A 25,197-nucleotide genomic window follows, 5' to 3' on the forward strand; every position below is an offset into this window, starting at 1 on the left:
CCTACTGCGCATCGCTGTCATAAAGACAGAAACTTTAAACCTTATTGAAGATTTACTCCGAGGGTTATTGTGTTACTGAGTGGACTTACCTGTACCGGATGTATCACTTTATCATCATTATGATGGAAAGGTAGCTCAGCAACCAATGAATAATTTCAATCAACTGAAGGAGAAATGTAACCTCTCATACTCTTTCACTTGTCTAATATCCTTTCTATTTATTTCTTCTCTCTATCCGTCCTTCTCTCTCTCTCTCTCTTCCCCTCTCTCATCATATTTCTCTCTCTCTCTTTCCCTCCTTCTTTCTCTCTCTCTCTCCTCTATCAGTCCTCTTTATCTTATCTTATATAATACAGACGTTACTTCAAAAAAGAAGATGATTACGTCCTACGCTTTAACCCTCATCTTGCTATCTGTCCCCTCTCTTTTCCTTATTCTCTCTCTCTCTCTCTCTCAATTAACCATTTGATTAATGGAATAACATTTTCTTAAAGCTCAATATTTCTTTTAATCAAACTATACTGACATTTATCTCATTTAAAGCAAAATGGCCCCTATTTGATCTTTATAACGCTTTTGTGAGTAGGAGACATCTCTTTTACCAATCAGATGTCCCCTGAAAGAGACAGTTGGAGAGCTCTCAAGAGTACTGGTATCCCGGGACACACATTTGAGACCCAAAGAAGAACACTTGCTGAAGACAGGCGCAGGCGACGAAAAGAACATGTTACTCAATATTTTCCCAGTATCTTTATGATACGAATTGCCATTTAAGCTCTTAGCATACATTTTTGGTTTCGAAATACCGTTCAGTTTCGGTAAAGACAACACGCCGATTCTAAGCAGCTATCATCGTTTAACAGTTCACAATAAAAACACGTAGGTGGAAGCTACCAATCCCAATCGTATATTTCGTATTTAAACATCGATGTCCAGATTTTATTAGAAAACTTCGGACTGATACTGTTTGAACTACTCTTTAAATTATGAAAATTGTATATGAAAGTGTCATTTATAACATTTGTAGTAAGATACATACACCTTTTAAAAAATTGATTTTTTTAAAATGAAAGTTAATAAATAAATATACAGTGTTTTCTTGACTTTCGCTGGTGATACCTTTTAAGACCGCATGCAAAAGTCAGATTTTCGCGGTATTTAATTTCATATGCGTACACTATTTTCGGATATAAACAGTATCGCAAAACATCCCCAAACACTTAAAACCTCTAGATAACCATTTCCAATTTCATTAATAACTTTCACAAGCTTTTCCTTTTAAAAATTTATTAAATGTTCAGTAATTTTTAAAAGTGTCATACAGCACTGTTATGTCGAATTACAGTATAAAAAGAATTGGTGCGTATACATTAAATATACTGTTCATTTAGTCTGCAATGGAAAAAAAAAGGGTTGAGGGTTTATGAGAAGGATTCCTAATATATTGATACTGTAACCTAGCCTGTATTGAAGCAGTTGATTTGCTTGTACAGCTATTTCGGTCAATCAGCTTCCAGAAAGTTTGGCGAGGACGTATTAATTCCCTCCCCCCCCCAATAGACTATTGTGCATAGACATCTTTTGAAAACCCGTGGTATAGCCCTTCCGCAAAAGTCGGGTCTGTGACACTTTGTTCTTATAGAACGTCCAATTAGTTTCAATTTTCAGAGTGCGCGAGTGATTTTTATTTGCTTCTGTTAATGGAATTACTTAATTACTTTATATACTGTAATGTTCTATATTTTGTTGCAAAAATTAGGCCCACATCTTAGTGACGGACAGACTGTATTGTTATTGTTACATCGTTAGAGACGGATGAGCCCGTTAGCGTGATGAGTTTACAGAATAAATATAGTCTACCCTTAAGGCTAAGGGCACCGCACATGACGCTTGCCTAGGACGCCCGTGTCAGGAGGGTTTTTCCAGGCTCATCTTGGGTATGATTTACATACCCGGGCTCCCCTCATGATCAGTACAAAACAAGCAAAGAATAAGAGAACTTAGATATATGGCTTACCAAAAGAGAGAGAGAGACGTAAAAAAAAAAAAAGGGGGTGCGATAAAGGGAAAAGAGCAGCTTTGGCAGTACTAACTATTTATTCAGACGAATAGTTGGCGATATCAATCTTTTTTACTGGAAAAATAACTTTGGTATTATAGTCTAGATTTATATAGTTATCTCCCATTTGTTTCTAAGCAAACGTCAACTCATTCTAGATTTAGATCTAACACTCAGTTGATCTTCCTGATATTCTAGAAGTTAGACTGTTACACTGTTTGATTTGTAAGTTTACATTTAAAGTTAGGATTTAGACCTACATTTTTTTACTTGTTAGTGATCACTGATGAAGTTACCAATTTAACACTATTTCTAGATCTTGATTCTGTTGATGAACTTCAAGTTTTTTTGTTTTTTTTTCAGAAACATGATTATTATAAAACATTTTACAAACTGTAACAAACAAGTAGACTTTTTCTATAGATCTACAATGTTGTTAAAAAATAATTTAAAATGTGTGTAAGTCATAAGTGTACACTCTTAACTTTAACTAAGCTTAACACTTCAAAATCTAACTAATTCTTAAGTTCTTAACTTTAAGACTAAACTCTAGATCTATCATAATCTATGTGACTATGTCTAAGTCTATCTATGTCTATCTTGGCATGAATATGATGAATCAGAAAGAGAATTATGCTGCATTTATGAAAATGAGGTTGTAAAAAAATAATTTTGTTCTCCAATTTGTTAACATTGTTTTTAATCAATTAGATTTTGGATCTATAGGCAGTATAGGGTAAAGACCTAACATAACATGGCCACATGAGTCCATAATTATCAATATAGATTCTAGATCCAGAGTCTATAGTCTATAGGAAAGGTAATTATCTTGGTACTCCTCAGCCATTTGACAATAACAATTTATAATTATAATTATTTATTTATTTTAATTTAGCTACTTAAAAATGAGATTTAAAATAAAATTGGGTAAGAGTGGTTCCTTTTCATCAGGTCTTTAAAAAAAGTCTTTTTTTTTTCAGACAGATGGTTGATTATATCTGATTTCTTAGAATAAATTATTTCTTTGATTTTTTTCTTTCTTTCTTTATATATGTTTGAATGTTCCTTCAGAATTGAAGATTATTACATCCTACCTTAAACCTCTTATAGGACAGCAGGAGATGAATGTGTGCAGGATTCAAACCTGGGACCATTGAGATGACAGTCCAGAGCACATACTCTATTACCAGAAAACTAGCCATTATATGAGTTCCCAAAAGGCCTTTTTCAATATACCTTTCTTTATATAGCTTCTCCTTCATTGTCGAAAATGATTACATTTCTCATTTCCTATTAACTCAAAGAAGACTATTAAACACTCATGACATCATACCATGAGGAATGTTCTAGAGCTAGTGTTTCCCAGCCGAGAATGTCAATATCACACTCATTGAGGGAGTTCTTAAGGGTGTCTTTGTAACGCTTGTGTTGACCACCCTGAGAGTGCTTTCAAGCTTTTTCCCACAAAGAAGTCATTTGAGGGGGGGGGGGGGGGGTCCATATACAACAATGTGATGAATTAAAGTAGCTCAAAATGCCATGTTTTTTGTGTTAAATTCATTCAGCTGATAGTATGAACTATTTGTGAGCTTTCACTGTGACTGATGTATTTGGGATTTGATTTTATTGTAATTACTAGGTCTCTTTTGTCTTATTTTGTATTATAAATTCTGGGTCAGTGTCATATCATATGCTCCTTTAATATTATTTTTTAACACATTTTACTTGTACAGAAATTGTCTGAATTTTTATTGATAACAATAATATAGTAACAATAATAGAAACGTGAGATTATATGTATGTTCTTATTTATTTATTTATTTTTTTTTTATCTAATAGCATTTTGAGAAGCGAGACATTAATCTAATGACCTCAGTTGGAATGTTATCAGGTTATTAGATTATATACAAACAGTCCATGCATTTCCTTTAAATGGATTCATGATACAACAATTATGGACCCATTTAAAAGAGCATTTCTCTCCTGTTGTGGAGACACTGCCTCCATCAATTTCAGTCTGGTAGGTAGACAAACAATGCATGCAGTTAAATAAAGTGACTTGAAATGTTTTAGTTATGGCACTTTGTCATCCTGATATATCACTCCATGATGATGTTGAGAACATCTATGAATGTTGTGCTCTGTACTACATCACTCAAACTGAACTAGATTTAATACCAATATAAATATTTATTTTTGAACACCTTTGTCTATCCACTCTTTCATTCTTTTGTTGCAGCTAACAATGCCAGAAAAATTGGATATTCATTTTTCCAGTTTTTGGCTTTGGGAAGCGGCAGTGATGCTAGTTTTAGATCCACTTCTCAAGCCAATGGTAAGTCATTTGTTTGAAAGTTTGATTTAATTTTTTGTGTGTGATTTCATTATATGTCCTACGTACAAGGAAAAATATTTATTTCCTTTTTTTTTTTTTTCATTTTTGTTCCTTTGTCATCTGTTGTAAATGACCTGTAAAATCAATGATCTTGTCCACAGATTGGTCAGTTTGAAAGAAAGTACAAGTACCTGAGTAAGCATCTGGGTCAGTACAACTCTTTCATGCTGTATTGTTTGACATCATACTTGTTCAGTTTTTGGATGTTTTATAGGTTGGTGGAGATTTGTTTTAAACCTAAAAACAAAAAAGTTAGACATTTAAAGTCTGCAGTCAAGTGTAACTGTTTTCCAATTTTATTTTTCTAGTGTGTAAGTTGGGAAAATATAAATCTAAGTGCTTCTTAGGTTCAAATATTTATTGTGTTTTTCTTACTAACCTTTCAAATTGCTAAATTCAAAGTCATTTATTTCCAGCTCCTGATAATTTCACCACATCATTCAAGTACAATTTCTTTCCATTTGCTTGTTACCAAACAAAATAATTAATTACCAATACTTAATTATCTAATTGCTTTTTTTTTTTTTTTATGATTATTCTTTTGTCATTTTGTCAGGCAAAAGAAATAATTGTGCAAAATTTTAGCTTGGTCTGAGATTCAGTGTGGGAGAAATAATGTGTACAAACTTTTTACCAGACAGACAGATGAAGTTGATATAAGATTTGTAAGAAAAAAAATATAAAAAATAAGGGAAGTAACTTTTTAAGATAATCTTATTATTCAGTTTATTTTGTGCCTAACCTGCAGTCCTCTGACTTCCTCAGTTACCACAGGGCTCTTGCTGAACAGCCTTACAGTCTGAAGCTGACAGAGAACAAAATCTTGATCTTGGGCTACATCTTTCTGCTTGGTGGCTTGGCTGGGAAAATACACTCCTACAAGAAGTATGGAGCTTTGGTTATCATGGGAGGTAATTTTGCAGATTTTACTAAAGGAAGTGTTGATTACAAAACCCTCAATTTTTTAGTTTCATATGCTTTGTTTAACTGGAGATTTCAACAACCTAAATATTGACAACACACTGCCAAACTATTGCCAGTACGTCTCCCTCCCCACAAGGCAGGGTAGAACGCTCGACAAATGCTACGTAAACATTAAGCAGGCTTACAAATGTAAAAGTTTGTTCCCACTTGGAGAATCTGACCATGTACTACTCCATCTTATACCAAATTACAAACCTACTCTTAAAACTACAAATAGAGTTATAAAAACAGTTAAGATGTGGTCTGAAGAGGCTGTAGAAAAACTACAAGGATGCATTGAGAAAACTAACTGGGAAATCTTTATTGAAAACTGTCACAATACAACTGAAACAATACAAGTCTATGGAAACAATAAGCCCTGGATGACCAAAAAAATCAAACACCTTATTACTGAAAAGAAAATAAAGTATAAGGCTAGCAACGAAGAGTTTAAAATGCTAAAAATGAACTGAGAAAAGCAATAATTGAAGGGAAAAAAACATACAAAGAAAAAATTGAGAATTTCTTTGCAAATAACAACTCAAAACAATGCTGGGAAGGATTGAAGAAAATAACAGGCTGCGCCTCAAAACGAGAACAAATTTCAGTGGCTGATGATGAGAAAACGAACTTAATTATTTTTATTCTCTTTTTGACAAAGAAGATTTTGTTGATCTACACAAAGAACTTTTCAACACTCTGTCCAAAGGAAAACAAGAGCCCTACGTCAATTTTGTAACTGAGGATGAAGTGACCTTGTTTTTTAAAAGAGTAGACATCACAAAAGCTTCTGGACCAGACAAAATAAGTGGCAAGCTGATCAAGCTATGTGCGGAGCAAATCTCTTCTATCTTCTGTCACATCTTTAACCACTCATTGCAAACGTGCGTAATTCCACACATCTGGAAAACTTCAGAGATCATACCAGTGCCAAAGAAACCAAAAATAGATTGCTTAAATGATTTCCGCCCAGTAGCACTAACACCTATTGTTATGAAATGTTTCGAAAAATATATGCTTAAAGAACTTGTAGCAAAAGTCAATAACAGCCTAGACCCTCACCAATTTGCATACAAAGCAGCTAGAGGAACTGAGTATGCCATTCTATTGCTTTTGGACCAGCTTTATAAGCATCTCGATATACCCAAACATATGCACGAGTCCTCTTCGTAGATTTCTCCTCGGCTTTCAATACCATACAGCCGCATCTAATGATAAACAAATTCAGTAATTTAAATGTAAGCCCTTATGTACAAGCATGGGTTCTAAACTTTTTAACCCAACGGCCCCAGTATGTTAAAGTCAACAACACCAAATCGTCAACTGCCATAGTCGGTCTTATTTCAGGAGACGAAACTCAGTATCGAAGCTCGATAGTAGAGTTTACAAACTGGTGCACCGATGACTTTCTAGAACTGAATGTCACAAAAACTAAAGAACTTGTAATAGATTTTAGAAAGAAAAAACAAACTATACGTGAACTGCAAATAAACACTACATCTATAGAACAAGTAAACGCATATAAATATCTAGGCGTTATCATCAACAACAAGCTTTCATGGGAAGACCACCTTGGAACTTTGACAAAGAAAACAGCCCAGCGACTCTTTTTTCTATACAAACTCAATAGCTTTAAACTAAAAAAGAAGATCCTTGAGACTTTTTACGGCGCGACTATACAAAATCTGCTAACATACGGAATAACTTGTTGGCAAGGCAATGCCTCATCTAAACTGTTGCGACGTCTAGAAAACATCATTAAAAAAGCATCAAAAATTACACTCACAACATTACCGCATTTAAAGGAACTTTTTGAACAAAAGTGCCTAAGGAAAATCAAAAAAAATCATGGAAGACAACGGCCACCCGCTCCATCAGAACTACGCCAGGTCGTCGCGAAGTGAGCGACTGCTGTCAATCAAAACAAGAACGGAGCGGTACAAAAACTCGTTTGTACCTCACTCGGTCAGACTCTATCACCGCCACTCATTGATCAGGGAACAAGAAATGCACCAAGATACCTGTGTGTAGTCGCTGAATGAACTCTTTATGTTGTCTGTTGTATTTATGTGTATTTTTCTGTTGTGTTGTCTTTATATGAGTGAAAAGTCCTTGTAATCACAACAAATTTCCATAAGGATCAATAAAGCAGTCTTAAAATGTGGTGTAGGGTTATTTGCATGAACATCCGTTGTAATGTCCACCTCCTTCTCCATTTACAATAGACCAAAATATTGCAATGAGGAATAGAGCATGCAACATGAATTCATTTTCACTGTGTTGCACCATTTTATTTTTTTTATTTACAATTATGCATTTATTTTCATATCCACTCTTGCTTTGTAAAGACAGACATTAAGTCACGTACAGAGACAGTTTCACCAACAGAGAATTAGTCTGCCTAAAGGGTACTCATCCACTTGTCAAAAGTTGTGATAGAACATCATATGAGGTCTGCAGAATATGTTCTTAGACAAGTTCAATCACAATCCACAAAGAAAGATATAAGTATTTGTTCTACTTGACAAAATAAGAATCAATACAAAATAATTTACATATTAGTTAATTAACTATTGGTAATGAATTATTTTGTTTGGTATCAAACAAGGGAAAGAAATTTTTGTACTTGACATGTGGTGGTTAAGTGGAATTATTCCCCTTGGGGAGATTTGAGCCCTGATTTCGAAGTCGTACAACTTTTAAAAAAATGCATTTAAATAGCAATCTTTCCCAAATGGTCCAAACAAGTGATAGGATCATAAGGCATTGGGAAAGCAAAAAGCCTGAAATAAACAAAAGCAATTGGTCTAATTGCACATATTTATTTTGTTGGTCTATATCAGTGGTTCCCAAACTTTTTTATCTCGTAGACCCCTTGCCATGTTTTTAAGTTTTCGGTAGACCCCCCAGCATTTTTTTGAAAATTCATTAACTTCAGATGTGCTTTTCTCACTGATTACTATGCGATATATATTTATTGATGACATTCAAAGCAAAATAAAATTTGATATGCATTACAAGAAGTAACTAAACAACAACAACAACAAAAACGCCTATTGGTGGGCAGCTTTGATAATAAAATGTCAATCTTGGGCTTCAATTTAGTTCGGGTTAACATTCTATCTTCTCGATTAGATGATGTCTGACTGATTTAAATTTGGAAAGTAAGAAAATTTATCATTGTCATTGTATGCTTCATTAATTTAATCTTCACATGAAACACTGAGAGTATGCCTTCGTGTTGATCAAATTTAGGTTATCACATTGTAGCAACCAAGAACTCAGAAAAAATAGTGTCAAAGATAAGCCTTTCGAAAACTATCATACTTCAGTGTGAAGGAGCAATTGATCAAAATTTCAGGCAAAAAGCAATTATTTTTGAATTTCTTGATTCATAACAAAAATATAATAATACCACTACATTATCAGGCAAGGTTAACTAGTCCAGCGTTTTAAAAAAGTAAATCGTAATAACACGATAACCATTCATTGTCCAAAACTCATTTCACCATTACACCTTTGAACTGTATTTTTAATGATATCAGATATAGGATTGTGTTAAACAGATTGTAAAACCTCGTCAATGGTTGGCAAAGTCAATATTTTGCTTATAGTGTGCAGTTTTTTAGAGTTTGATATAAGCCTAAGTAATTATATTGTAAGACGCTCACAAACCTATTCTTTTCTATGATGTTTAATCAACATTTTTCTACTGTGGCTTAATTCTGAATTTAAAAGTTTTCAAAAGTATTTCAAATCTTAATCTATTTTATTTCATGTTGACTTTTCTCGATGTTCCAGCTTCGATGGTTTCATAGCGACATAGCTTCAAACTTTGTTACATAAAAATAAAGAACAAATGCAAAGAAAGAATGAAGCCAAATTTTTAATAACCAACAATTTACGGTCAACATTTTATTTTATAGACTCGGCCATGTAAATTATTACTTTCATGTAGACACAATTAAGGTATTTAAAATAATACGTTAAAATTTTTAAATAAAAAAAAATCATTCCACTAACAGGGTTGAAATTCAAAGGATTAACTAAGGTACAAATCATGTCTGAACGAGTCAATTTCATGAATGGTCATGCTTCAATAAGATCGGCCTTCGTAGACCCCCATTAACAGGCCATAGACCCCCAATTTATTTTTTCACTTCTGTAGACCCCTTGGAAGTCCTCGTAGACCCCTGGGGGTCTATATAGACCACTTTGGGAATCACTGGACTCTATATCTATTACAAATTTAATTACATGACTGATTCAAACTAATTGATACAACTGCGCAATGTATTAGCTTTGTTTTATTTTTTTATTGCTTTTCTTGATGTCTATTATGATGGCCATTGTCCAGACTGGATGTATCTTTCATAGTCTACCCCTGTATAATATTGTATAATTTTACTACCATGTTTTTTTTTTTTTTTTTTATTGGCTTGATTAATCAGCTTTTGTTAGACTTAGATTTCTGTTGCTTGACAAAATTCACTATTCTTACTATGGGATGCTACTTTCACTTGCAAAACTTCATCGATCTTTAGAATATGTGAAATGCATTTAAATTGTAAAAGCCCATTCTGAATTCGGTGCTGACATTGAAGGACTTACTCTAATTTTCACTACTTTTATTAAGGATTTGTATGAATTAAAAAAATAATTTGACATAATTTTCGATCTCTTTCTGTCTGTGCCAGTTTATTAAAAGGATTTTGAAGATAAAGTTTTTCAACAATTCTATCTTTTTTTTTTTTATGAATTCAAAAATTATTGAGTCATTCATAGAAGATGAGCTAAAATTTATGAGAAAAAAAGAAATAAAATTTAAATCATTCTATGCTTCATTCTAGTATGCATTTTGGCTGAGTGATAAGGCACTTGGCTTCTGTACCAAGGGGTCTCCACTTCAAGTCCCTGTGAAGACTGAGTTTGAACTTTGGAGTTTTTAGGTTCACTCAGTTCTGTTAGGTACCCAGAAACAGGCTACATAACACCCTCATTAACCATTGGCCATAGATGATCATCAATTGTTCCATAGTCTGAAAGGGGTTACCTTTTCTTCTTACCTTTAGGCATCATGCATATGAAATTTTTTGAACTTACGTGTGCTCATAATATATGTTTCGGTTTCACTTCACAGGTCACTACTTTGATCTTTATAGCTACCCTTCCTCAAAATTAAGATACGACCCTTATTACCATCCTTCTGGCACTGCAACCCTAGCTGCTTTGTTTGGATTAGCTCTAGTGTAAGTAATTTTGACTTAAATGCCTGGGGAGATAATTGCCATTGGAGTTTTGAACTTTTTTTTTTACAATGATTTGTTTCCCTTGTTCTTTAAAAAAAAAAGAAAAGAAAAGTATAAATTTAATTGATGCTGATAAATGTTTAGGTCTTTGAGATATTAATTTTTGAAATATTAATTTTATTGTAGTGTTTAAGCGTCAATGAGGAACTGTGGCTAAGAACAAAGCAGCAGCCAATTAAAGAAGATTTCCTTCTGGCCACACCCTTCACAATCCTGTTTCCACAATCCCATGTCAAGCCCTGACCTCAATCTCCCAAGAGGAAAAAATGGCCCAGAAATACACGGTGCCAAGATTTGGAGGCTGATGTCAAGCAGGTGGTCAAGACATGGGCTAGTTCTAGAGTCTGCCCCAGAATCAAAACATCTGGATTAAGCTGGTTGATGACTTAAGCCTGCTGGATATTTTCCTAAAAAAAAATACAATAGGGTTGTTTCCAAAACCTCTGACCTACTTTAAAATAAGTCATGTGGTTATGGTCTTATACATGACAATAATGGCAATGTCTTCTTATGATTATGATAAGATCTAGATCTAGTACTAGCCAAGATCTAGATCTAGCACTAGCCTAGATCTAGTAGATCTACTAAATAATCATATCAATTTGGGAATTATTGCAACTTATCTTTTTATTTCTTAAAGATGTCTAGAGCAACATAATTTTCATATTCCAATTACAATGAAATCAATGAGGCCATTAATGTAAACCATGTGACAAGCAAGAAATACAGAGCAACACCATAAACCAAATTTTTCTGAATTATATAATTTTGATTTAAAAAAACAAACTTCAATTTCGAACCAAAAACTTATGGATATAACATATTATAAATTATGATATGCACTGCATCTACTACCAAAGGAATAGTTGCATTATGAAACCAAAATTGTTACTTTTTAATAGATATTTGTGCCTCTAAATGTTTTGTATTTCTGTAAGCAGTCGAGCCAGCCTGGCAGGCCTCCTGTTGCATCCACTTTGTATTGTGTCTTACATGCTGTCATTTTCCTTTGAGAAGTGAGTATTTAACGCATTTCTATTTTCACTTAAATGAAAGATGGTATTAAGGTGAACTACACCAAAACAAACTGTGTATGTTATATAAACATGGACCATTTTGTTTTAGTGAATTTTCTGAAAGAGACTTGAATAATTGGTCCTACTTTATATGATGAATTGCAGATTTTAGTTTATTCTTCAGATGGCTAAACAAACCTTTTAAAATTGTTACATTAATAAGAGATGTCAAATCGGGTGACATTTTTGCTTCAATGTAAATGATGGCTGACTTGTCATATGGTATATGCTCTGGACTATCGTTCAGTGGTCTTGAAAGACCTAGTTCAAACCCTACCCACTTCCATCTCCCATTGTCATGCAGGATGTAATTATCTTCAGGATCTGAAAGAACATCCAAAACATGTAAAACATTTTTGAAAATGACTATTGAGAGAAATATCATTGTGTATATGCATTTTTTTCCCCAAAGTGCTACTAGAATTCACTAGCCAAAAGGAGGTATTTATAACTTGAACCATTCCATTGAAAGATGAAAAAAAAAATGTTTCTGCAATTTAATCAATAGAGTGAAGCTTGGTTATTAGCTTGTTATTAGCAAGTAGAAATATGAAATGCAAATATATAAAACAAATAAAGTTCATCTACTATAAACACTGACACACACACATAGATGCACACATGCATTATAGAAGTGTGTACTAGCATTGGGAATTAAGGTCTGGGACTAAGCCATAGAAGTTTCATTATTTCTTAACAAAATAAATCTTAGTGGATGACAATAGTATTAACATATTTGATGTCTATCACATTTTGAAGCTAATGACTGACATATTTTATTGTTATTATTATTATTGTTAAAACGTTGACTAATTTTCATTTTCAGCAAGCGGCAGAAGAAATCCCTTTGAAACTTTGACTGCTGAGTTGAGTTCAAATCTTTGATCTGAATTTTATAATGTTGACCTCCTGTTATGAAATAATTTGATATTGTTTGATTTGTTGCTGTTGAATCTACGGGTGAACATTTTGTTGTTATTTTTAAATTGAACTCGCTTTTTGTTCAATTAAAAAAAAAATTCATGTTGGTTTGTGTTGTTTTTTTTTAAACATTTGAACTATTGCAGTTTTGAGATTTTTTAATTTTTTTTTTTTTTGTTCTGGCAGAAATGGTTCATTTAATAAAATTACTTTTGTGAATAGTGCTTGGAAAATTAAAAGTAAAGTTCCCCTTTCAGACCGTGCAGTCTATAATGCAGATGATGTAAAGGTTATCTGTTTCTGTGGCCCTTAATTAATGAGGGTGTCATGTGGCCAGTACAAAGCCAACTACCTTTACTATTCTTGAACTAATGTCAGGTACCCATTAGAGCTGGGTGGACTCAGGAGGAGCCCTAAAGATCCCAAAATTTAAAATCCCAGTCTTCACCAGGATTCGAAGCCAGGACACTCCAATTTGGAAGCAAAGTGATTACAACTTAGCCTGTTAGAAAATTATATTTTGTCCTCATCACTAGGTGTGTGACTGCTGTGTGGAGATGTCAATCCATCAGAATCTGTTTGGAGTGTGTGAAAAGTTTGTCCATTCCTTTATGTTGACCTTCAAGAAGTGTTCTGGTGATCCAGTCTACATACTCTGCCAACTTTACCTTGTTGATAAACTTTGGACCATGCATTATGTCTAACAGTCTGTTCAAACAATCCCAGATTATTTTTTTTCACTTGACTTATAAACTATATGAGGAAAGTTAAGTTTGGCCCTAATTTCTGGGATGATTGGAGAAGGAATGAATAGATTAATGTTTTCAGTTTTTGACCCAAAGTCTTTGATCAGAGTTTGTGCTTGGTGGAGCTAATCAGAGTACTCATTATGTCTTTGTGCTAGTCATATCTTCTGAAAGATCACTTTTTGAATTAGTGAATTAAACATTAAAATTATCTCTTCAAAAACAAAACTAAGAAGCATATTTTTATTATGAACCTGCTACATTGATACTCCAATGATGACAATCTTAGCTGTGTCACTTTGAAAATCTAATGAATAGAATGAGAAATTATAAACCTTCATCAGCTGCATAAACAAGCAAAATATTTTTTTAAAAGTCAATTAAAAGAAAAAGCTTATCTAAGAGAAAGAACTCTGCACATAACTATTTCTCTCAATAATGTTGAAGTTATTTCCAGTATTTGGTATAAACAAATAATGGACTAATTGGTTATTTTGTTTTTATTGTTTCACATTTTGTTAGGTACAATAAATATTTACTTAAAGTTTCAACTTGATCTGAGAATGGTTGTGAGACAAAAAAACTATATATCTGACTTCTGAAGGATTAATTTCCCTTGTTGGTATCAAACAAAATAATTAATTACCAGTAATTAATTGACCAATTAGTTATATTGTTTTTTATTGATTCATATGTTGTCTGTGGCAAAGAAATAATTGTGCAAAGTTTCAACTTGATCCGAGATTTGGAATGGGAGAAATAGCTTGTACAACCATTTGACCAGACAGTAAGTTGGTATATACCGTATTCTCGCGCATATAACACGCTTTCGTGCTCAACCCGCACACGCGTATACCCCGCACAAATCACAAAATAAGTAAAAACAAAAACGTACAACCCGCACCCTTATATACCCCGCATGTGCACGTTAACTTGTCAGAATTGATTACTGGCTTATAAAAGATTCTCTGCCGGTACTATTTGTTTTCTTGAGGTTTATTGTGAGCTGTTTATAAAGCTTTCCAATAAAAATTTCACAACCACACAGCGAATTAGAGGAGGTATAAAGATCCACCGGTATGTCCTTAGTCTCCGTCATGCTATAATTATGAGTAAAAAAAAAAAGTAAACTTCGCACCTTTATATACCCCGCATAGCTATCACCCGTTCGCGGAAACTTGTATAACTCCGCGGGTTATATGCGCGAAAGCTTTGTAATAAATAAAAACGTAATGGTACTAACTAGTACATGAGCAGTTCGTGGAGACAGCATAAGAATAGAAAAATTGGAAATTGTAAGGGAGGGAATCTTCGCTTTTCTATTTTGCCACTTGTGATAATTTTTCACATATCTAGGCCTATATTAATTGGAAATGTTAGTAAATTTATAAACAATGAAATATGAATGCTTAGTTGAGACTTATTTGAGCATCAAGTAGAAATAATTGATTTAAAAAAAAAAAAAAGAAAATTATATTCCTTGTTCAACGAAACGAAATATCAAAACAACTGTTTCATCAAATTTGAGCAAATATCTGAAACAATACAGACTCTCCACTTTTCATCCATTCGAAAAGTAGATGACGAGGCAGAACACTTGAACTTTGCTCGGTTGCAAAATAGGCGACATTTTGTGTAACCGTTGGGTTTACGACGTTGATAAACCTATTCACAGTTTTGATGAGCGTGATCAAAGGGCCAGGTCAATGACATTAGCAAAGTATAAATAGGTCGACTGTTTCCTGTGTCACGTGAAGGATACAAGTCATACATTCAACACGACATAAATGTATCCTAACACATACATGTATTCAGTCTGCATTAGAAATGTGCATAAAAGGCATCTAATTAATGCAGGGCTCGAGGATCACGTGTCACAGCGAAGAGTTCTGAGCCTCAACAAATTACCAACTCGTCATATTTTTTTTTAAAAAGAACATCTAACTTAAAATCTGCTCGATTTTCATTATAATATTAGAAAACAAGAAGACATAGTTCTTAGATTCTTTTACTATAAGTGAATACAAACACACTGCAGTCTAATGTCGAAGTAACGGTTATTGCTCTTGATGACTAATTGCGCGGCCTACCTAGTCAAAAAGTTTGCCCGCCCCTGAACTAATAAACAAGAGTACACATAAACTAGTCACCCTCCTTCACCATCCTTGGCTCCCCACCCCGTGTGGCCAAGTGAAGTGTTTACACAATCACATACTTGACACCATTAAAAAAAATATTAATAATGAGTTGCGGGACTTTGACTCGCTCAAGAGTTATGGGACATGGGATTTAAGGCAACAGCAGATAGCTTATGTCTATTGTGAGCAGATTGACACATGTCTGGGACATGAATTGACAATGCATTGATTTTATGCTCCTCATTACTCTGTGATTACCGTGTTAGTAAAACCTGTTGCGTGTGGCGTGATTGGTTTTCAATTGGGTTGGTCTAGGCTTAGAGCATAAGTGTAAGGAAAGCTGTTTTTATTAGACACATATCGATTTTTATACATCTACTTATTAAAAAGCTTTTATTAACTCACTCTGTCTGTCTGTCTATCTGTCTGGTAAAAAAAAATGTTCCCGTTATTTCTCCCGAACCCGTCCTCTGATCAAGTTGAAACTTAGCAAAATTATTCATTGACATAGACAAGACATGAATCAATAACAAATAATATTAACCAGTTAGTCAAATAATTAATGGTAATTATTTTGTTTGATATTGACAATGAAACTTAATCCTTCAGTATTCACATATACGGCTTAATATGTTGGGTTTCGTCCCCTTAGATAATATAACATATTATTTTCCCCACACCCATTCTCGGTTCAAGTTGAAACTTTAAGAAAATTATTTATTGGGCCTAACAAAATAAGAATCAATGAAAAAATTATCGATTAATCTATTTATTATTCGTATAAATTGTTTGATACCGAAAACAAGTAAATAACTTCTACATTGTGAGAGATATAGATGTTAGTGCGTAGTTACTTGTTATATTGGGATGGATCAACTACTTTTAGTTTTAAATAGATTTATTCCCATTACGTGTGGTCTGTTGATCAGAAGCTTGGCGTCCGAGCTAATGGATTTGGAGTCTGAATCCAGGTAAAGGGTCAGAAGTTTTTTTTATTCAAAATATTATGGGTTCTTCCTGAGTTCACCCACTACTAAAGTGTACCCGTTGTTCTGACCACATGACACCCTCGTGAATCCACGTGAAGAAGCATAATATCATGGGCAGTGCATAGGCATGGGTGCGAGGGGTGAGGTCCGCAACGAGTAACACCCATGAGCGTTTTACACCAAATCGATACAATGTTGTTGTTTTTTTAAGAGGGAATTAATCAAAATAAAAGATCGGAGCCCATTATATAGTTGTGTTGTAATGAAGATTGAAGGTAATTTGTGTACTAATAAAGAATGATGGTAATTTGTGTACTAATAAAGAATGAAGGTAATTTGTGAACTAATGAAGATTGAAGGTAATTTGTGTACTAATGAAGATTGAAGGTAATTTGTGAACTAATGAAGATTGAAGGTAATTTGTGAACTAATGAAGATTGAAGGTAATTTGTGAACTAATGAAGAATGAAGGTAATGTGTGTACTAATGAAGATTGAAGGTGATTTGTGAACTAATGAAGATTGAAGGTAATTTGTGAACTAATGAAGATTGAAGGTAATTTGTGTACTAATGAAGATTGAAGGTAATTTGTGAACTAATGAAGATTGAAGGTAATTTGTGTACTAATGAAGATTGAATGTAATTTGTGAACTAATGAAGATTGAATGAAGGTAATTTGTGAACTAATGAAGATTGAAGGTAATTTGTGTACTAATGAAGATTGAAGGTAATTTGTGAACTAATGAAGATTGAAGGTAATTTTTGTACTAATGAAGATTGAAGGTAATTTGTGAACTAATGAAGATTGAATGTAATTTTTGAACTAATAAAGATTGAAGGTAATTTGTGAACTAATGAAGATTGAAGGTAATTTGTGAACTAATGAGGATTGGAGGTAATTTGTGAACTAATAAAGATTAGTGAACTAATGAAGATTGAAGGTAATTTTCTTTTAGTTTTACTTCGAAACACAAACTTTCTCTCACACACACACACATGATTGATTTTACAGAAAAAAGTTTATTTTGGGAAGAACTGTGTGGAAGAGCGGGAAACACCATTTGTTATCGCACCGGGGCAACACCAACGCTAGTGATGCCCCTGATCGTGTGCCCCACAGACCATTAGTTGTCATGGTAAAACTCAATGAAAACTCCACAATTTAGCTTGAAACTGGGACGAGGTACCGTCCGTAATAGGATCATGGCGGTCACGGCTTGGCCTAGGACCTGCAGGTTGTCTGTACCATATCGAGATTTGAACTCTAAGTGCTGTGTAGCAAGGCACACGACACCAGTAAGTAAAGATTCTAGAGAGTTAAAAAAGAAAAAGAGACCACCCGTTGGAAACGAATCAGTTTGGAACCCGATATCTGCAGACTTATCACACTGCTTTCGTCTCTCTCCAGTCCTGTTATTACGTACCAAACAAAGGTCTAACCTGATTGGATGATTTCAGGAAACTTCATTCTCTTCCGGACGAGACATTATCTTTATTTTGTTGTTCACTTCTTGCAACTCCCACCCCCTGCACTATTCAATCCAGTTCCTCCTAGTGTTCACCCCCCTCCGCCTCCCAATTTTTTTCTTCTTCCCCCAACAGTACTCCAATTAACACCCTGCACCCCGATCTAAATTGTGGACCTGACCTTGACCTACTTAGCATCGACCTTAATGTACACATTCATTAAGAAAATGAATGCACATTTTTTTTTTCTTCTTCTTCTTCTTCGCCTTCATGCGCTGACTTAATGCTAGGATGGCTAGCACTTTAGCGTGTTAACAAAACCAACGTATAAAGGAGGCTGACAAATTAGTTGAATTAATTAATCGCTAGAGGAGAAAGGCATTTCTGTTCTGCATTCACTTCAGTTCCGCATATCTTTCAATCTACCTTATTTAAATGCAGTAGGATCTAACTTACTTGACCCCCAGCACTGGTGGCTCTGGGACGTCTGGGATGCACGCGGCAGACTTAAATGAATTCCCCCGTTCTCCTCCAGGCCTTAAAATAAATAAGCCACATTTGAGGATAATCTGAGTGTTAATGTACACCCATCTGGCACACACAAAATGGAGGCCTACATTAGGTATTGGAGAGTTTCATATATGGCGGCTAAACCATAAATAGCAAGCTTTTTGGTGTATCCGGGGTACAGAAAACGGAAGTGAAGTATTTTAATGTGCCTTTAAAAAAAAGGAGCCACATTTGAGGAAAGTGTTAATGTACCAGTCTAGCACACACAAAACTAGGTCCCTACTCGATTTATTGGATATTTCCCTACATGGAGGCTAAACCATAAATAGTAAGCTTTTAGGTGTATACTGTGTATAGATTGAGGAAATGAAGTATTTTAATAAACCATGCAATTGTCCACATTTCAGCATTGTTAAATTCCAATTTGTCAGCTGTTTGTCTTGTAGCAAAAAGTCACTTTCATTATTTAGTTGGCAACAATGATCTTTCAATAGGGCGTCCTTGACATTGTTTAGTTTGTCCTTGACATTGTTTAGTTTGTCCTTGACATTGTTTAGTTAGTCCATTTATATCAAGTCTCTCCCTAGCTTTCTCTATTCATTTTTTCTTTCGTTTTTCTTTAAAAGTTCTCCTTTCAGACCTTGCCATCTGTTGGCAGATGATGTAAAGATCTTTTTATTTTCTTCTGCGGCCCTAACCCGTTAACGAGGACATCATGTAGCCAGCACAACGACCAACGGCCTTTACTTTTCCCAAACGAATGCAAGGTACCCATTAAAGCTGAGTGGACTCAAAGGCGCCCTAAAGATACGAAATAAAAAAATATCCCAGTTGACATGTGGTTCGAACCCAGAAGTCCTCTTTTTTTCTTTATGTTCCATTTTACTTCAATACAAACTACAAAAAAAAAAACATCACTCTATTTTACTTTAACACAGACTACAAAAAAAACATCACGCTATTTTACTTTAACACAGACTACAAAAAAAAAACATCACGCTATTTTACTTTAACACAGACTACAAAAAAAAAACATCACGCTATTTTACTTTAACACAGACTACAAAAAAAACATCTAGCTCAGCAGCAAAAAGCTGGCTAGAAGAAGAAAAGAACGCAACACAAAGTGCCAACTATGAGCATATTAGTAAGATTAATTTTTAGTGTGAACATTTGAAATATTGAACAGAACTAGGTCAATCTAAATTGTTGTTTTTTGTCCTAATAATTAAGAATCGTAAAACGTCTCTTTGCCACACACAACCTCTCGCTAAGGGTTTCACGGCTGATTCGATTTAGAGGTTCAGTTATTAAACACGTATAGATGGAGGTACCTGGAAAATGAAAAAGAGGCAGGCAAAGAAAGCAATGGGATTTTTTGTGTGTATTGGACGAGCTGGTCATTGAAAGAGATTTATTGGACGAGCTGGTCATTGAAAGAGATTTATTGGACGAGCTGGTCATTGAAAGAGATTTATTGGACAAGCTCGTCATTGAAAGAGATTTATTGGACGAGCTGGTCATTGAAAGAGATTTATTGGACGAGCTGGTCATTGAAAGAGATTTCAATCAAGGCAAAAGACTGAGAGGAATGTGTGGTGCCCCAACTGACTAAGGGATAGGTGAAGGTGAATACGCGGAGGGGATGTGAGCGAGAAACCGGAACCTGATTTCTTTCTCCTTTTCCTTGCACTCATTTGGAACCTTGGAAGCGCGGTAGCTGACTGGTAAAGCGCTTGACTTCTGAATCGGAGCCCCGGGTTTGAATCCTGGGGAAGTCTGGGATTTTTAATTTTGGGATCTTTAGGCCGCACCTGAGTCCACCCAGCTCTTATGGGTACCTGACATTAGTTGTGGAAAGTAAAGGCGGTTGTTCGTTGTGCTGGCCACATGACACCCTCGTTAACCTTGGTCCACAGAAACAGTTGACCTTTACATCATCTGCCCCATAGACCACATGGTCTGAAAGGGGAACTTTACTTTTTTTCTTTTTTTTTTACATTTGGAACCTAAAAAAAAAAAATAGACATGCATATAGGAAACTCTGCGGGACCAAAGCAAAAACAGATAGAAACAAACAAACAAGACAACAATCGACACAAAATAGGCCTTTGGTCTGGAAGGACAATTGGTCTTGTAGCGCTTGTCCTAGTTCGAGCCTTCTCCACCTTGTTATCTCCGTGCAGTCCTGATTGAAGTTTGTCTGCGACAGAACGTGGTTTAAAAATCTACATGATGGCACCTCTGAAACATGTGAGACTAAATCCTTAAAGGGAGAGAACAACTTTTTTAGACATGTACGGTGAATTTTGTTTTCTGTACGGAGTTCTCTACATCTGTAAGATCATGTTGTCGAAAGATAAAGAGAATAGTACACACTTAAATGAAATACCAAGAGATGAAGAAAACAAAATATGAAAACATAATTTTAAAAAATAGTCAAAGAAAGAAATATTACAATTGAAAGAAGTTCATCATACTATTTTCTCCTTTTAAGGTGTTATAAAAACAACGAACGTACAAATCAGAAGTTGCATGTCATAACTTCGAGATATTGAGAGGTAGAGGTACAGAGATAACAGAAAAAAATAATTTTTTAGAGACTGCAGCTAATTCCGAAAATTCAGCCCCTTAAGAAAGTCAGATGGTTGACCAATAAGGACGAATAAAGATTGACAATAATTAAGAACAAACGAAAGTTAAGAAGACAGAACAGTTCAATGCAGGCAATAAGACAAAACACATCTCCCTTCATAACACCGACTGCACCACCACCCCCCCCCTACCTCCCCCACCTTTAAAATGGCATCTCACACGTTGATTAAATGCAGGGGAATTTATTTGCCCACCTTATTTCTCACCCCCACAGCCCCCTCCCTTCTTCTTTTCTTTCATTAAGTTTTTCCCCCCCTCCAATGTTTTTTCTCGCTCCCTTCCCCCCCCCCCCCACAACCTATTTCCATCACACCCCAAACCACAACAGCTACTCCGCGCCCACCATCATCCCGCCTCTGTCTGACCTTGGGGTGTGACTAACGTTACGGGCAGGGTGGGATAAGGAGGTGGAAGTGACTTGAGGTACAGGTCATGGAAAAATCGGGTCTGAGAGTGTTTGGTGAGTGGATGGGGGGCGGGGGGGGGGGCTGTTAATGCGGGGCGCTAACTTTTTTTTGTTGTTGTTTTTCAAGACTTCACTGAATGTAGTGTCTGGCGTCATTACCTTACAGCTCACTACAATAGGCCTGAACTCTCGAAGCCTTTATTCAACGACCTTGAAATTATAGCAAACTGGAATGCATGCATTCCTAAAGACTTGTGGTTCTAACAGTTAAAAAAAAAAAACAACCTCTCACAATAACTTAGCAATGGGTTAGCCTTGAGTATGTACAACTGAAAAAAACAACTTAGCCTTGAGTATGTACAACTGAAAAAAACAACTTAGCCTTGAATATGTACAACTTAAAAAAACAACTTAGCCTTGAATATGTACAACTTAAAAAAACAACTTAGCCTTGAATATGTACAACTTTAAAAAAAAAACAACTTAACCTTGAGTATGTACATCTTTAAAAAAAAATTAGCATTGAACATTCACAACTTAGAAACAACTAAGCCTTAATAAGATACTATTTCGAAACAATTTAGCCTTGAGTATATAATAGAGGCCCTACACTAAATAACCATAAAACAGCCTTGATAAACAAACGTAAAGTTTCCGTTATAGACACAGTAATTTGTAATGTTTAGGCCATTTGTTTCTTTGGCCCACGATTAACAAGCAGGGTGTCATGTGGTCAGCACAACGACTAAGTTTACTTTCCCCAATTTAAGTCAGCTACCATTAGCGCTGGGTGGACTCGGGGGTGCCCTAACAGTCCATGATTTCAAAATCCCAGTGTACACCGAGATTCAAACCCAGGACCCCTGGAATAAGTACAAACTTAAATAAAATTAAAACTTCGGTCATTTTGAAAAAAAAAAACTTAAGAAATGTAGCATACACTTACAGATCTAGAAGTAGCCAAAACAGATCTATATGTAAGCATAAACTTACAGATCTAGAAGTAGCATAAACTTACAGATCTTGATGTAGCATAAACTTACAGATCTTGATGTAGAATAAACTTACAGATCTAGATGTAGCATAAACTTACAGATCTTGATGTAGCAAAAACGTACAGATCTAGATGTAAGCATAAACTTACAGATCTATATGTAAGCATAAACTTACAGATCTAGATGTAGCATAAACTTACGGATGTAGATGTAGCATAAACTTACGGATGTAGATGTAGCATAAACTTACAGATCTATATGTAAGCATAAACTTACAGATCTAGATGTAGCATAAACTTACAGATCTTGATGTAGCATAAACTTACAGATCTTGATGTAGCATAAACTTACAGATCTTGATGTAGCAAAAACGTACAGATCTAGATGTAAGCATAAACTTACAGATCTAGATGTAAGCATAAACTTACAGATCTAGATGTAGCATAAACTTACAGATCTAGATGTAAGCATAAACGTACAGATCTAGATGTAAGCACAAACTTACAGATCTAGATGTAAGCATAAACTTACAGATCTAGATGTAAGCATAAACTTACAGATCTAGATGTAAGCATAAACTTACAGACCTAGATGTAAGCACAGACTTACAAATATAGATGTAGCATAAACTTACAGATCTAGATGTAGCATAAACTTACAGATCAAGATGTAAGCATAAACATAGAGATCTAGATGTAAGCATACACTTACAGAACTAGATGTAAGCATAAACTTAAAGATCTAGATGTAAGCATACATTTACAAATCTAGATGGAGCATGCACTTATAGATCTAGATATAAAAGTTTGCCTTTGAGGTCTTTTAGTTTCTGAAGCAGATGATGTAAATTTCATCTGTTTGTGATAGCAACTGTTTACTAGGATGTCATGTGGCCAACAAATGTCAGTATTCACTTAGGATATGTAAGAGAGAGAGAGAGAGAGAGAGAGAGAGAGAGTATAATAGACGTAAACTTACAAGAGGCATGCATCTTGTAACTTACATTCGTTATTCTATAATATTATCAAGGAAATAATGATGATATCCGAAGTGTGTCTATGTGTTATTCAGGGGCGTAGCTAGAAATTTTCCATCATTTGGGGGCCCGGGGGGGGGGGGACTTGACCTTTTTGGGGGCCCCTGCATTTTGCGTAATATTTAATTTTTAATGTAAAAAACACTAATTTGGGGGCCCGTCAAGTGGGGGCCCGTGGGGATTTTCAAGTTCTCCTCCCCCCACCCTAGCTATGCCACTGTGTTATTGAATCTATTTGTGCTTGCTACTTAGAAACTTAGACTGCTAAGACTATTTCTGGACTGTCGTTCGATCGTCTCAATTAACAAATGAATCCACTTGATGTCACTGTGTATTTGTCAAATGTTATAGAATAGAGATCGTGATATGACATAGCACTCGGAAGACACACAAAAATAACAGACTGATGCGCTCCTTCGTGCAAGCTGCCCACAGGTTGAGACGTCACATGTCAGTGTTCAGGCCTTCTATAACAATTGATCTCGAACACAGACCAGCGACGTGGCAATCTAAGGTCAGGGGGAGACCAATAGCTCATTGCTACGTCACAGGTCTGACTTGACTAACATTGGAAGAACCGGAAAAAAAAATGATGTTAAATATAATTTCATATAATAGTATTAGCTAATTTATCTTTTATTGTTGAACAGTTCACCTAACATTAACATAAAGAAACAAAAATTGTCTTTGTATGTTGTGTACCACATTCCTGCAAGCAGGGCCGGTCTTAGGCCACTGCAACCTATGCGGCTCAGTGGGCCCCACACTTTCATAGGCCCCGCGCGAATTCTAGGTGTAAATTATTAAATTAAACCATTTTAACTTATTATTAAAAGGTTCCTGGAATTCTAAAATATACGAAAATGTCATAAAAATCTCCGGAAATTATTAAAATCTTCTGAAAACTGATGCAAATTTCCTTAAAAACAGACAAAATTGTCATTTTGGTGTGTCATTCAATATGGAAAACTCCAATCCTACTTGCGATAAAAAAAAAACGGCATTATCAGCATTAATTTAATAAAAATCTAAAAATAAGGCGAATTTTAACCAAAACAAGAAGTTCAAATACTTAATTTACTTTATAGTCTCTGGCATACAAGTATAGATCTAAATCTATCTCGACCTCTTAAAAAAAGACAAAAGCGATATTTTGCTAGTTGATAGTAAAGGCAGATGTAAATGTTTACCGTATGAATAAAATGCAAAGACGAATGCATGCTTGCAGGCAGGGCCGGTCCTACAGATTGCGGGGCCCTATGCGAAACGGATTGCGCGGGCCCATTCTGGGTTGTGATAAAGATAAAAAGTGAAAATTAAGATTTTGTATTAGAAAATAAATTTACATCACAACTTCACAGGAGACAAAAGATTCCATGACCTGGAATACCGCTTCTGCTGGCGGACTAAACCATGTGAGGGGGTGGTGATAACATGGCATGACCGTTAATAAATCCATACCGACTCGGCCGTCGCCTGAGATACCAATGGCCACGCCTACCCTCTACAAGGAGGACACCAGTCCGGTGTAC

The 25,197-nt window shown here is 35.1% G+C and overlaps 1 protein-coding gene across 4 annotated transcripts; it reads left to right on the plus strand.

Moving 5' to 3' along the window:
* The first annotated feature begins 2,178 nt into the window (after positions 1 to 2,178).
* LOC106069826 (uncharacterized) lies at positions 2,179 to 12,829 on the plus strand. 4 transcript variants are annotated; one of them, XM_056017287.1, is made up of 9 exons: positions 2,201 to 2,284; positions 2,790 to 2,879; positions 3,899 to 4,079; positions 4,299 to 4,394; positions 4,556 to 4,668; positions 5,220 to 5,365; positions 10,558 to 10,666; positions 11,668 to 11,742; positions 12,629 to 12,829. In XM_056017287.1, exons 3-9 carry the CDS (start codon positions 4,014 to 4,016, stop codon positions 12,651 to 12,653), a joined length of 630 nt encoding a protein of 209 aa, XP_055873262.1. In that variant the 5' UTR covers positions 2,201 to 2,284; positions 2,790 to 2,879; positions 3,899 to 4,013; the 3' UTR covers positions 12,654 to 12,829. The 4 variants fall into 4 exon arrangements, 3 of the variants coding, with proteins under 3 accessions (XP_013085019.2, XP_013085020.1, XP_055873262.1); XR_008775908.1 differs by lacking the exon at positions 2,790 to 2,879 and having other exon boundaries at positions 2,179 to 2,284; positions 10,853 to 11,742; XM_013229565.2 differs by lacking the exon at positions 2,790 to 2,879 and having other exon boundaries at positions 2,179 to 2,284.
* Positions 12,830 to 25,197: the final 12,368 nt, after the last annotated feature.

This window comes from Biomphalaria glabrata, chromosome 18, assembly GCF_947242115.1.
Source record: "Biomphalaria glabrata chromosome 18, xgBioGlab47.1, whole genome shotgun sequence".
NCBI classification, from domain to species: domain Eukaryota; kingdom Metazoa; phylum Mollusca; class Gastropoda; family Planorbidae; genus Biomphalaria; species Biomphalaria glabrata.

Bases quoted from the DNA above. Each gene is read 5' to 3' on its own strand.
- LOC106069826 (XM_013229565.2), top strand. From the start codon at position 4,014: ATGGACCCATTTAAAAGAGCATTTCTCTCCTGTTGTGGAGACACTGCC. The intron at 4,395-4,555 runs GTAAGTCATTTG...TCTTGTCCACAG, and splicing joins ATCCACTTCTCAAGCCAATG to ATTGGTCAGTTTGAAAGAAA. The intron at 4,669-5,219 runs GTTGGTGGAGAT...TGACTTCCTCAG, and splicing joins AGTTTTTGGATGTTTTATAG to TTACCACAGGGCTCTTGCTG.